At 40.4% G+C, this 13,580-nt stretch overlaps 1 protein-coding gene across 18 annotated transcripts in view; it reads right to left on the reverse strand.

The window, feature by feature from the left end:
• PIK3C2G (phosphatidylinositol-4-phosphate 3-kinase catalytic subunit type 2 gamma) overlaps positions 1-13,580 on the reverse strand; it is a 668,476-nt gene that overhangs the window by 326,530 nt on the left and 328,366 nt on the right. For all 18 annotated transcript variants that reach the window (XM_060413352.1, XM_060413355.1, XM_060413356.1 and 15 more), the window contains one exon: positions 5,753-5,867. In XM_060413352.1, coding sequence (XP_060269335.1) covers positions 5,753-5,867 — 115 coding nt within the window. The remainder of the gene's footprint in view (positions 1-5,752; positions 5,868-13,580) is intronic.

The following is a 13,580-nucleotide window of genomic DNA, read 5'->3' on the forward strand; positions in this document are numbered from 1 at the left end:
GAAAATAGAAAGGGAAAAAGTGGAAGCAGTGACAGATTTTATTTTCTTGGGCTCCAAAATCACTGTGGACAGTGGCTGCAGCCATGAAATTCAAAGACACTTGCTCCTTGGAAGGAAAGCTATGACCAACCTAGACAGTGTATTAAAAAGCAGAGACATCACTTTGCTGACAAAGGTCTATCTAGTTAAAGCTATCATTTTTCCAGTAGTCATATACGGATGCGAGAGTTGGACTATAAAGAAGGCTGAGTGCCAAAGAACTGATGCTTTTGAACTGTGGTGCTGGAGAAGACTCTTGAGAGTCCCTCGGACTGCAAGGAGATCCAACCAGTCCATCCTAAAGGAAATCAGTCCTGAATATTCTTTGGAAGGACTGATGTTGAAGCTGAAACGCCAATACTTTGGCCATCTGATATGAAGAACTGACTCACTGGAAAAGACTCTGATGCTGGGAAAGATTGAGGAGGGCAAGGGTGTGGCAGAGGGTGAGATGGTTAGATGGCATCACTGACTCAATGGACATGAATCTGAACAAACTTTGGGAAACAGAGAAGGACAGGGAAGTCCATGGGACTGCAGAGTCAGACATGACTGAGTGACTCACACTTTCTTTCCCTGTGGTGTGAAAGAGTGTGAACTAAAGATACAGACTTAGGCATGAACCTGCAAGATACTGTAAATCAAACCTTAGGAACAAATGAGACTCAGCCATTCCATTGCTTGGTATACAGCCCAGATAAATAAAAACATAGGTTCACACACAAACTTGTACGTGAATGTTCAGAGCAGCTCTGTTCTTAACAGCTGGAAGGAAACAATCTAAATGCATAGCAACTATGCATTTAGAGTGGTATATCTCTATATGCATTTAGAGTGGTATATCTCATGCATATGAATGGTATATCTATACTGTGGGTGGGGCTTCCCTGATGGCTCAGCAGGTAAAGAATCTGCCTGCAAAGCAGGAGACACAGGAGATGCTGGTTCAATCCCTGAGTCAAGCAGCAACTGACTGCACTATTCTTGCCTGGGAAATCCCATTGACAGAGAAGCCTGGCGGGTTATAGTTTAAAGGGTAGCAAAGAGTCAGACAGGACTGAGTGACTAAGCACGTTTCTATCTTGTAATATTATTCAGGAATTTTAAAAAAAGTGAATACTGATTTATGATACAAAGTGGATGAACTTTGAAACATTATGCTAAAGGAAAGAATCCAGCCACAACAGAACACATACTGTATGATTCCATTTACGTGAAATGTACAGAATAGGTGAACCTATAGAGACAGAAAGTATATTAGTAGTTGCTTAGATTTTGGGACTGGAAAGCAATAGCTAAAAAGTATGAGATTTCTTCATAAAAATGAAAATGCTCTAAAACTGGCATTGGTTGAGATTAGCTGTACATATCTCTGAAAATACTAGAAAACATTGAATTGTATACTTTAAATGGGAGGATTGTATGGCATGTGACATATATCTCAATAAAGCTTTAGAGAAATTCTCTCAAGGAGAATATACATACTGAGAATAGCAATGGGCAGCAGACAGAACCCGTGGGAACTGTCAACAGAGGGGAAAAGCAAAAGAAACAGAGCGGGAGTAGAAAACAGAAAAAGGATAACCAAAGAAAGTGTGAAGAGAAAACTAAGAGGGCAATATCAGCAAAGTCAGAGGAAAAGAGTGTTCTGTGGTGGGGAAGTTGCTGTTTAGTCACTAAGTCATGTTGGTCTCCTTTGTGGCCGCATGGATTATAGTCTGCCAGGCTCCTCTGTCCATGGGGATTCTCCAGGCAGGAATACTGGAATGGGTTGCCACTTCCTCCTCCAGACCCAGGGATGGAACCCACATCTCCTGCGTCTCCTGCAGTGGCAGGCGAATTGTTCACCACTGAACTCCTTCAGAAGGCCCCTAATAGGGAAGAGATAGTGCCAAAAACTGCACAGAGAGGACTAGAATGAAGAGGTATGAAAACCAGTGCTGGGTTTGGCAACTAGAAATTAGGAGGTTATCTGACAGCAGTGTGGTGAGGACAAATAAACCAGAATATAGTGTATTTAGAATGAATGGTCGGGGGGCCGGGGGGTACTTCTCTGTCGGTCCAGTGGTTAAGACCTCACCTTCCAATCAGGGAGTGTGGGTTCAATCCCTGGTTGGGGAGTGAAGATCCAACCTACCTTGTGGACAAAAAAAACAAAACATGAAACAAGCAATATCGTAACAAATTCAATAAAGACTTTTCAAATGGCTCACATAAAAAAAAAAAAACTTTTAAGAAATAGAATGAATGGGAAACTAAGTAGAGAAATATAAACTAGAACAAGAGCAACATTAACTAAAACAACTCTGCTCTTAGTGCTTAAATTATGAATCACTATACTAGATTGTTGGAGAAGGCAATGGCAACCCACTCCAGTACTCTTGCCTGGCAAATCCCATGGACAGAGGAGCCTGGTAGGCTGCAGTCCATGGGGTCGCTAGGAGTCGGACACGACTGAGCGACTTCACTTTCACTCTTCACTTTCATGCATTGGAGAAGGAAAAGGCAACCCACTCCGGTGTTCTTGCCTGGAGAATCTCAGGGACGGGGGAGCCTGGTGGGCTGCCGTCTCTGGGGTTGCACAGAGTCGGACACGACTGAAGCGACTTAGCAGCAGCATACTAGATTGTATACAGGGAGAGGGAAGAAGTTGAGGGAGACACACATTGATCGGATCCTATAATAATTTGTCTCCATGTCTGAATTCATATCTGTGCGTGCACTCTAAGTTGCTTCAGTCATGTCTGACTCTGCAACCCTATGGACTTTAGCCCTCCAGGCTTCTCTATCTGTGAGATTCTCCAGGCAAGAACACTGGAGTGGGTTGCCACATCCTCCTCCAGGGAATTTTCCTGAGACAGAGAATGAACCAGCGTCACTTATATCTCCTGCATTGGCAGGAGAAATCTTTACTACTAGTGCCACTTGGGGAGCTCAGAACTCAGATCTACTTCACTCTGTTCACTGCTTCCAGTCTGCAGCATAGTGTGAAAAAAAGAAGGCTGACTGGAAGGAATTAGGTTCTGTAGCATATTATAACCTGCATCATACCATAATTGTCATCTTTTAATAACATAGACAATCAGCAAAGCACAGACCAGAAAGAAGTTGAACAGGCATAATACAGTCCTCTCACTGTATGGAGGTGGAAAGTGACTTGTTCAGTCATAACGTTTACTGTTAAAGAGCTAAGACTAGACTCCGAATCTCCTGACTCTGAGCCTGATGTCTTTCCCTGTGACTCACACTGACTCCTTAACACAAACACTGGTTGCAGAACTTGCTTCTAATTTCCTCACCATCTCATAATCTTTAGGTTGAAAATTCTGCTCTAAATTTAGCTGTGTGTAATTAGAATGCGACTAGTTATTAAGGCTTTCAACTTTATTACCTCAATACCTCTTACTTTATTTTGTATATTTCATCATCAGTTGAAAAAATTCTGGCACGTTTCCATCTATGTCTATACCATGTGAAATTATTTTGCAAGAGAAGATAATTGAAGATTTTTTCATCCTGTTGGATGATTTCCATATCTTCTCTCCTTTTCTTGTAAGATAAATTCTGTCATAGGGGCTTCCCAGATGGCTAAGAGGTAAAAAAAAAGAAAAAAAAAATCCACCTGCCAATGCAGGAGACACAAGTTTGATCCCTGGGTCAGGAAGAACCCCTGGAGAAGGAAACATTAATCCACTCCAATATTCTTGCCTGGGAAATCCCATGGACAGAGGAACTGTAGCAGGCTACAGTTCATGCAGTTGCAAAGAGTTGACTTAGTGGCTGAACATGAGCGTGTGGTAATTCCATCCTGGCTGTAGGTCTCTACATGGAAATCTATGCTGCTGAATCCTTGATACTTTTATTCAGCTTCCACTTCCAGGATCTGTGCTCCTAAAGCAGCTGATCCCCTCACTTGAGAGGAATCAAGGAAGGTCTCATCAGATAGCCTCCTTCATGTCTCCCACCCTACCCCAGCCACTAAAGACCCTGATAATCATTAATTTATATCCATAAAGCTCTGCCAATGGGCAGACTTGGAAGATTTTTGTTAAGCTCAGGTGGTTTGGATCTGGCAAGGAAAAGTCTGCATTCATCCTCTTAAAGAAAGGTAGTTGTCCTGTTACAAGGAAACATCTGCTAATCACCAAGTCATCATCTATTGAGTGCCTAGGATGCTATGCCAAGATCCAACCTAATCAACCACTTCTTTGGCGTGTGTGTGCTTTATTTTTTGACAACACCTGGCTTTTATTTTGTATTTTGTATTGAGGTATATAGCCAATTAACAATGGTGTGATAACTTCAGGTGGACAGCAAAGGCACTCAGCCATACATATACATGTATTCATTTTTCCCCAAACTCCCGTCCCATCCAGGCTGCCACATAACATTGAGCAGAGTTCCCTGCACTATACGGTAGGTCCTTGTTGGTTATCCATTTTAAGTATAGAAGTGTGTATGTATCCATCCCAAACTTCCTAACTATCCCATCCTTCATTCCCCACCCACAAACGCCTGCATTGGCAATCAGAAGCTCCTTCTCTGTGTGTCTCTCTTTTGTAACACTGTTTTTTTAATCACCCCATCCACGGATTAGAAGTGGATCTTCAGCTACTGTCTGGAGGGGGAAGTTCTTCCATCTTGCAAAGTGAAAGCCACATTTTCTTATTAGTGCTGCCTTTCTTTTCCATTTTTAACAGCTTACTTTCCATGTTGCTAAACTTTGTCCCTCACATCCTTTACCGCAGACCTGGAAATTCTACAAACCTATAGACTCTACTAATTTCCTCCAGCATAGTGATTCTCACTTGAGGGCAATTTTATCCCTAGAGACCATTTGACAGTATGTGGAAACATTTTTGGTTATCAGAACTGGGAAGTCACTACTGGTACTTAGTGGGTAAAACCCCAAACACTGTTAAATATCCTACAGTGCACAGGGCACCCCCCACAACAAAGACTCATCCTATCCAACATATCAATAGTGAGAGGTTGAAAAATCCTGTGCTGTGGTGCACAGCCCAGTTTTTCCCACGTAGATGGAGAGTCTGTATTCCCCGCATTTGCATGTATGGGAGAGGTTAGGCTTTAGGTATCTGATGAACCTGATCATTTACCAGCATGAAAAAAAGGGAGGGAAATGAAAAAAAAAAATCCTCTGAGCAGAAAGGATGAAAACCCAAAATCATTAATCACCTTTCATTCATGACTACAAATCACAGAAAGGAGAGAGCCTTTAAGGAAAAAGGAAGGATTTGGTTTGCTGTTTCTCCCCCTACTATTCAGCTTAATGGCTAGTCACTTAGGAAACATGTAACAAAAGAGATTTTAAGGCAATATGACATAATGAAGAGGTAGGTGTGAATAAGGTACCAAGTTAATAATATATACTAATGACTGTTTTTAGACAATGGAAAGAAAAGTGAATATGTATAATGAGTAGACTCCTGGCAACAGTCCATTCCTTTCCTTCCTGATTGTGTTGGATGGAGAATGGCTTGAAATTGCTATTATATAAACTGGGAGAAAAGTGCTTTGAGAACACTGAATGCAAAATAAAAGCAATAGAGGTTTTACAGATCCCAGCAGGCCGGAGAAAGAGAAGACTATTAAAATGTGAGATCCTGGAAGAAAATTGTTTCTGTAATTGACAACAAGACATTTATCAAGTAATGCGTGCTGTGTGTACTTTAATCTCATAGCCTGGCCTTACCTGCAGGGTCACTGGGGATGGCTGACTTACATCCCACACTCCTGGAGCGATCATTTCCATGGGAGGCTCACTTTGTAATGTCATGCTGAATAGCACAGATCCGAGAATGGATCTGCTGCAAAAGACAACACATACGGACACACGAAAGTCATTTCAAGAGGGAAGGTACTACTGTTTATAAATTTTAAAAAAAATAAGCACAGTTAGCTATTTAAGTAGCTTCACTCAGTAGTTAAAAGAGAAATAAGATATTCCACAAGTCTAGATACTGATGAATGGTTCATTTCTAATAATACCATATGCATGGTGATGTCTGTAGATCCCTACATTTATTTTCCACGAGAGAAAACTGTTTCCACGATGGTTTCTAACAGGTAGCACTTACTCTTAATTTCCAACAACGCTGACTACAAGATGGGACTAAGAATCTCAAGTTTATATTCTTGGAGTTATGACTGCCTTAAATTAATAAAGATGTTAATAACTCTTAAGAATTTTTTTTTTTTTTTTTGCTTCATAGGGTGACTAAATTCCCTGGGCATCTTTAAAGATATGAACTCTAAATTTACAAAAAGAAAAGATTTAAATTAGCATATGATTTGCAGATCAAAGTAGTTGTGGGACTTCATGGAGGAAGTGGTTCTTTATGCATAAATAGAAAGATGATTCATATTCTGAATATTTAAACCTATGTTGTAAATTACCATAGTAAATGAGAGTGAATACAGAAAAGACTTTAGACAGGAAGAATTCATGGATAGTTTTAACAGCTTCAGTGACATCCAAATTCACAGAGGCTTATAGAAATTAAAAAACAAGCTATACCTGGCTTGTATATATGAATAAGATTATTGGTTAAAATGTTCTACTGATCTGAGAACAGTCTTTGATTAACATACCAAATTAAAACTGTAGAACTTAAAGTCAACAAGATTAAAGTTTATATAGAATTTTAATTCATTAAGCAAGTCTTTGGAAAATAACATAGAATTCTACCTTGCCATTTAATGGACAAATATGCAAAGTAAGAGGAAAAAAATCCAAATAAAGTTTTCTAAACCCTTAGCTTCTTGAGGCTTGGCTTCTTTAGCTTTCATATTGAAAGATACTATTAGAAACTATACAAGGAAGTATAAGTTTAAGCATTATTGTGCAGATATTTTTATAAAACCCAAGAATATTGTTTTAGCAGGATGAATTTTGAGTCATTTTTATCCCTTTCTTCTATCCTCACCTCATCTGGAGAAACTTGAGTTTTGTTTTTTGTTTGTTTGTATTTTGGTATAACAATACCAGGGACCAGTATTAGCCAATACCAGCATTAGCAAAACTAGTGTCAAAGTGTTAGCTGCTCAGTCGCATCTGACTCTATGTGACCCCATGGATTGTAGCCCGCCAGGCTCCTCTGTCCATGGAATTCTCCAGGCATGGATAGCCATTCGTTTCTCCAGGGGAGCTTCCTGACCCAAAGATGGAACCTGGGTCTCCAGAACTGCAGGCAGATTCTTTACTGTCTGAGTGACCAGGGAAGCCCACAGTATATTAGCAAGCTAAAAGTTAATTCAGTAGAGATAAAGATTAGAAAATTATCACTGTGATTTTCTCTTTTACCTTTCAGAGTATATAATCTTGCCCCAAATGGTCTGAAGCATCCATCTTCTTGGGAAAAGTTTTGGATTAGTTTCAGCCAGAACGCAAAAGAAGAGTCCTATAACTGAGCATGCAGTGCTCAGATGTTAATGTCCTCTACAGTGTTTACAGAAAATACACCTATCCATGGTAGAGTAAACAGGAGCGTAGGAAGGTGGGTGCGGCATACTGGAAGGAGAATGTGGCAAAAGAAATAGCTACCACTTCCTGGCAATTTGAGTTGGTGGGAAGCAAAAGACAGAGAAAGAGGGGACAGTGCGATCATGGTATCCCAAGTTCCCCTCTTCTGCCCATAGGAAGGCAGATGGGGAGGAGTGTTAAGTAAGTGAGCACGGCCTAATGCTGAAGGCAGAGGGGGCTCTATTTCATGCTCTGTGCTTCAGATCTGAGAAGAAAATCATTTCTTGAGCTGATCCTGTACAGACTTGAAGAGTGACCTTTAACATGGGGCCACATGATATACAGACCAAAGGAACTCATGTTCACCTTATTGGGTTTTTGGTTTCTTTACAGAAGAGCCAGAATCTAGACAGAGCTGAAGATGTCTGTGTGAGAATGTTTCCATAAAGGGAGTCAGGTGGTGGGGACAAAGGGCTTCTACAATAAGGGCATTTGGTTAGACCATCTGAGCTGAGGTCAGCTTGGAGTCCTGTGTGGGTCTGTGGTGCCTGCGAGACCCCAGGACACCCTGGCAATGTCAGTTAGCCCTAGCCAATTTGGGAGAGTACCAATCACAGGCTACAATAGATGGAATGAACAACCACCAGCTTAAAAATGCCTTTGATTTGGATATTGTATGTCACTAGGCCAAATAATCTGTTTCTTTTCTGATCCTTTGTATCCAGATTTCCCAAATGACACAGTGGTAAAAAATCCACTTGTCAATGCATGAGATGAGGGTTCTATCCCTGGGTCAGGAAGATCCCCTGGAGAAAGAAATGGCAATCCACTTCAGTATTCTTGCCTGGAGAATCCCACAGACAGAGGAGCCTGGCAGACTATAGTCCTTGGGATAGCAAAAGAGTTAGGCAGAACTCAGCGACTAAACAACAATGGTCCTCTTAAAGACTTAGGGTGTCAGGAAGCTGAGTGATTGAGCATTTTATCAAAGGAGGCTGCATAATTCTAAAAGGACCTATTTAGATGATCAAATTGGCTAATTTTTTAGTAATCAATGGAAAACTTGTCCTCTTCCTTAGTTACAGGGTGGGAGCTCATGAGGAAAAGTGTGATATATTAATTGCACTTTTTCTTCACATCTAAGTTGTGTAGTGAGCTATATTTATGGCCCTACTATATTTATACATCTTGGCCATATTTCACTCTGAAAATCTGAGTGATCTAAGCTGATTCCTACAAATAATGAAGAGACTCAAGAATAACTGTGAGTTATCTGTCATTTGTCTCCTCAGATGGAGTCTGGATCAACAGTCACCCTGGCCTTAACCCTGAGTTGTAGGGGGCAGAGTGAAGTTGGAACTCTGGATTCAAGTATACGTATGAAAGGATGTATCAAGGGATAGGGCATAATGAACTTCTAGTTGTCCAGTTAAGGTTAATATAACACATACTTTAAGACAATTCTGGGGGAGAGGATGTTTGACACCATTCTTTTGGTTCTCTGTGTGCAGAAAATTACCTAATTTATATTCTGACAAGGGGCCTTTTTCAATATTGTAAGCATGACTGAAGGACTACATTTCCATAGATGTCTGTGAACAGAAAATATGAGGATGAGGAAGATGATCAGTGGAATCAAGGGGTTTAAAGAATGCATCTTAGTGTTGGTGGTCTCAGAAAAAAGGATGAAAATGGAAATTTTTAACTTCCAAGTTGGTGGGATTCACCAGTAGGTTTTACATTACAATGCCATGCAAATGTTTATGAAGTCAGTTAAAATTAAGCAAACAAAACAAAAACATGATGAAAGCAAAGCATACCAGAAACAGTTTCATAATTGTGGAACGAGCACCAGATTTATACCAGGACATCTGTATCCTGTCTTCATTAGCAAGCCTTAATTTGCTTGATTTCTTTGAGCTTCTGACACAGAATCAGTAGTTTTATATTTGTCTTCACGTGGCCTTGTGTTTAGGGGAGTAGACTTTAGAAAGGTGATGTGCTGTGCTGTTCTTAGCCACTCAGTCCTGTCTGAGTGACTCTACTACCCCATGGACTGTAGCCTACCAGGCTCCTCTGTCCATGGGGATTCTCCAAACAAGAATACTGCAGTGAGTTGCCATGCCCTCCTCTAGGGGATCTTCCCAACCCAGGGATTGAACTCAGGTCTCCTGCATTGCAGGGGGATTCTGAGCCACCAGGGAAGCAGAAAGGTGCTGAGGAGATGGCAAATTGTTGTTTAGTTGTTAAGCCATGTCCGGCTCTTTGTTACCCTATGCACTGTATGTAGCCTGCCAGGTTCCTCTATCCATAGGCTTTCCCAGGCAAGAGTACTAAAGTGGGTTGCCATTTCCTCCTCCAGAAGATCTTCCTGAACCAGGGATCAAATCCATGTGTCCTGCATCGGCAGGTGGATTCTTTACCACTGAGCCACCAGGGAAGCCCTGGCAAATAGATAGGAATCTAGAATTTCAAATGCTACCCTGCATACCTCACCAACATGTATATGCACTGTTCATTGATCTTATATGTGGACATTTTGAATAAGATGTCATTAGCAAAGGACTATGCTGATAAATAACATTTCTATCCTTAGTTCAGTTCAGTTCAGTCACTCAGCTGTTTCTGACTCTGTGACCCCATGCACTGAAGCATGCCAAGCTTCCATATCTATCACCAACTCCTGGAGCTTACTAAAACTCATGTCCATAGAGTTGGTGCTGCCATCCAACCATCTTGTCCTCTGTTGTCCCCTTCTCCTCCTGCCTTAAATCATTCCCGGCATCAGGGTCTTTTCTAATTAGCTAGTTCTTCGCATCAGGTGGCCAAAGTATTAGCATTTCAGCTTCAGCATCAGTCCTTACAATGAATATTCAGAACTGAATTCCTTTAGGATGGACTGGTTGGATCTTCTTGCAGTCCAAGGGATTCTCAAGAGTCTTCTCCAATATCACATTTCAAAAGCATCTATTCTTCGGTGCTCAGCTTTCTTTATAGTCCAAATCTCACATCGATACATGACTACTGGAAAAACCATAGCTTTGACTAGACAGACCTTTGTTGGCAAAGTAATATCTCTGCTTTTTAATATGCTGCCTAGGTTTGTCATATCTTTCATTCCAAGGAGCAAGCATCTTTTAATTTCATGGCTGCAGTCACCATCTGCAGTGATTTTGGAGCCCCAATAATTAAAGTCTCACTATTTCCATTGTTTCCCCATCTATTTGCCATGAAGTGATGGGACTAGATGCCATGATCTTAGCTTTCTGAATGTTGAGTTTTAAGTCAGTTTTTCACTCTCCTCTTTTACCTTCATCAAGAGGCTCTTTGCCATTATGGCTCTTGCCATAAGGGTGGTGTCATCTGCATATCTGAGATTATAGATATTTCTCCTGGAAATCTTGATTTCAGCTTGGGCTTCATCCAACTCAGCTTTTCTCATGATGTACTCTGAATATATGTTCAATAAGCAGGGTGACAATATACACCCTTGATGTACTCCTTTCCCTATTTGGATCCAGTCTTTGTTCCATGTCCAGTTCTAACTGTTGCTTATTGACCTGCATAAAGATTTCTCAGGAGGCAGGTAAGATGGTCTGGTATTCCCATCTCTTGAATTTTCCACAGTTTTTTGTGATCTACACAGTCAAAGGCTTTGGCACAGTCAATAAAGCAGATGTAAATGTTTTCTGGAACTCTCTTGCTTTTTCCATGATCCAACGGATGTTGGCAATTTGATCTCTGGTTCCTCGGCCTTTTCTAAATCCAGCTTGAACATCTGGAAGTTCTCGGTTCACATACTGTTGAAGCCTGGCTTGGAGAATTTTAAGCATCACTTTGCTAGTGTGTGAGATGAGTGCAATTGTGCAATTGAGCATTCTTTGGCATTGCCTTTCTTTGGTATTAGAATGAAAACTGCCTTTTCTAGTCCTGTGACCACTGCTGAGTTTTCCAAATTAGCCTGCATATTGAGTGCAGCACTTTCACAGCATCATCTTTTAGGATTTGACATAGCTCAACTGGAATTCTATCACCTCCACCTGCTTTGCTTGTACTGATGCTTCCTAAGGCCCACTTCATTGGCATTCCAGGATGTCTGGCTCTAGGTGAGTGATCACACCATTGTGGTTATCTGGGTCATGAAGATCTTTTTTATACAGTTCTTCTGTTATTGTTGCCACCTCTTTTCAGTATCTTCTGTTTCTGTTAGGTCCATACCATTTTTGCTCCTTTTCCTGTTAGGTTCATACTGTTTCTATCCTTAAGTGTGCTTTAAATTTCAATATTATACAAATTCCTATGCTTGGAAAAACCAAATGAAAATCTCTAGCACCAGGAGAACAGATAGGCTAGTTGACCTTCTTTGGCCCCCTGTTTCCTCAGAGAATTTTTTAAAAATGGTTAGAATAAATTAATTACTCCCATTTTTAGGTATAGGATTCTACGCATCCATGGTTTGGCATTCTGGAACCAGTACTTTCAGAAGATTTGATCTTATAAAACTCTTTGAGACTCTGACTCTCATAGATCTAATAGGTTTCATGGCCAGGAAGAGAGACAAGATCCCCTCCTGTGCTGGTGAGGTTTCCACAGCTCAGAAGCAGGACGTAACATCTAAGGGCAGGAAGGGAGGCGACTTGAAGTAAGAAGATGTGTAGAGAAGCCAATTCTCCATTCTGGTTCTTGTTCTATTCCCAGGTAGCCCAGTGACCTCTAGCCAGTTCCTTAACCTTCCTTCATCATAAAGATCTTCATATATAAATAAGATATTTGAATTGAGCTCTGAGAGTCTTTCTCCTACAGGATGGAAGAATGATAAGGCATTTTTATCTACAACTTGTTTTTATTATTTGATTTTAAGGGTATATCTGAAATGACAATACATAGTGGGGTCAGGGTTGGCTACTCAGACAACAGTCTCAGGAATAAAATTGTATTATGATTTACTTAGGATTCTTTTTAAATTCTACAAAAGAGATTCTCATTTTCCTGGATTTTAACTCATCTCAGGAACTCTGGAAATACTGATGCCTGGGCTTCTCCACAGACCAATTAAATTAGAATCTTTGGGAGCACTTGGGTTTTGGGTTTAGTTTTAAATCTCCCCAGGAGATTCTATTGTTCAATCAGGGTTGAGCATCTCTGCATTGAAGGAGTTTACTGCAATTTAGAAATGCTAAGTAAGGACCACACTATTTGTTTTGAATTTAAGTAGGGAAGGTAGCTCATAGAAATGACTGAGGTGAAAAAAAAAAAGAAAGAAAGAAATGACTGAGGTGAGAATAACCCTGTCTTACTGCAGTGGAGGCATTGTGAATACAGATGTGGTAGAGCCCTGTCTGCAAAGGAGAGGATTATAAAACTTCTGTGGGCAACATTTTACCTTTGTTCTTGAAACATATCCTTTTAATAGGATTGAAAGTGAGTTTGTGTGCTTGAAAATGTTGAACTTTATTTTTATTTGTACACACTGTTGATACAGCCATAACCAATACATATGAGTTTAAACTCGGCTGGTTCTTCTGAAACCCACCTCTGAAACCCACAAAGAGATAGAAAGACTTTAAGTCTGCATATTTTCAGGTCGTGTGTATCTTGGAAAAATAAAGACAGAAATGCTCATTACAGCTCCATATGACTAGGTATGAGCAATTTGAACTGAAATAAATGACAAAACTGATACCAAATGTTTATGGGCATGGGTCATGCCCATAAAGGAAATGAAATTAAGTGGCTTATTTGATGTGATCTTGAGATACCTGCATTACATAAATTGGGTTAGAATCTCTGTAACTCAAAGCAATGAACACAGTGGGAGTTATTACATCTCCCCAACTGGCCACGTGATGGATTTCTGATGTCTTAAAAAGATCTAAATTTCTTTACATTGTTTAGCCCAGGAGAGAGCAGGTTTTCTGATTTTCATAAGAAATGATCTTTTGGAAACACTTTCACAAATGCTTATTGAAATCCTCTGTGAAGTAAGTTGTGTTTCTGTGATGTCTCAGCATCCACAATTTTGCCATTTACCCTTAGGAAGAGCACTTAGTATCAGTCC

The sequence above is a fragment of the Ovis aries genome, chromosome 3 (genome assembly GCF_016772045.2).
Source record: "Ovis aries strain OAR_USU_Benz2616 breed Rambouillet chromosome 3, ARS-UI_Ramb_v3.0, whole genome shotgun sequence".
In the NCBI taxonomy this organism is placed as follows: Eukaryota; Metazoa; Chordata; class Mammalia; order Artiodactyla; family Bovidae; genus Ovis; species Ovis aries.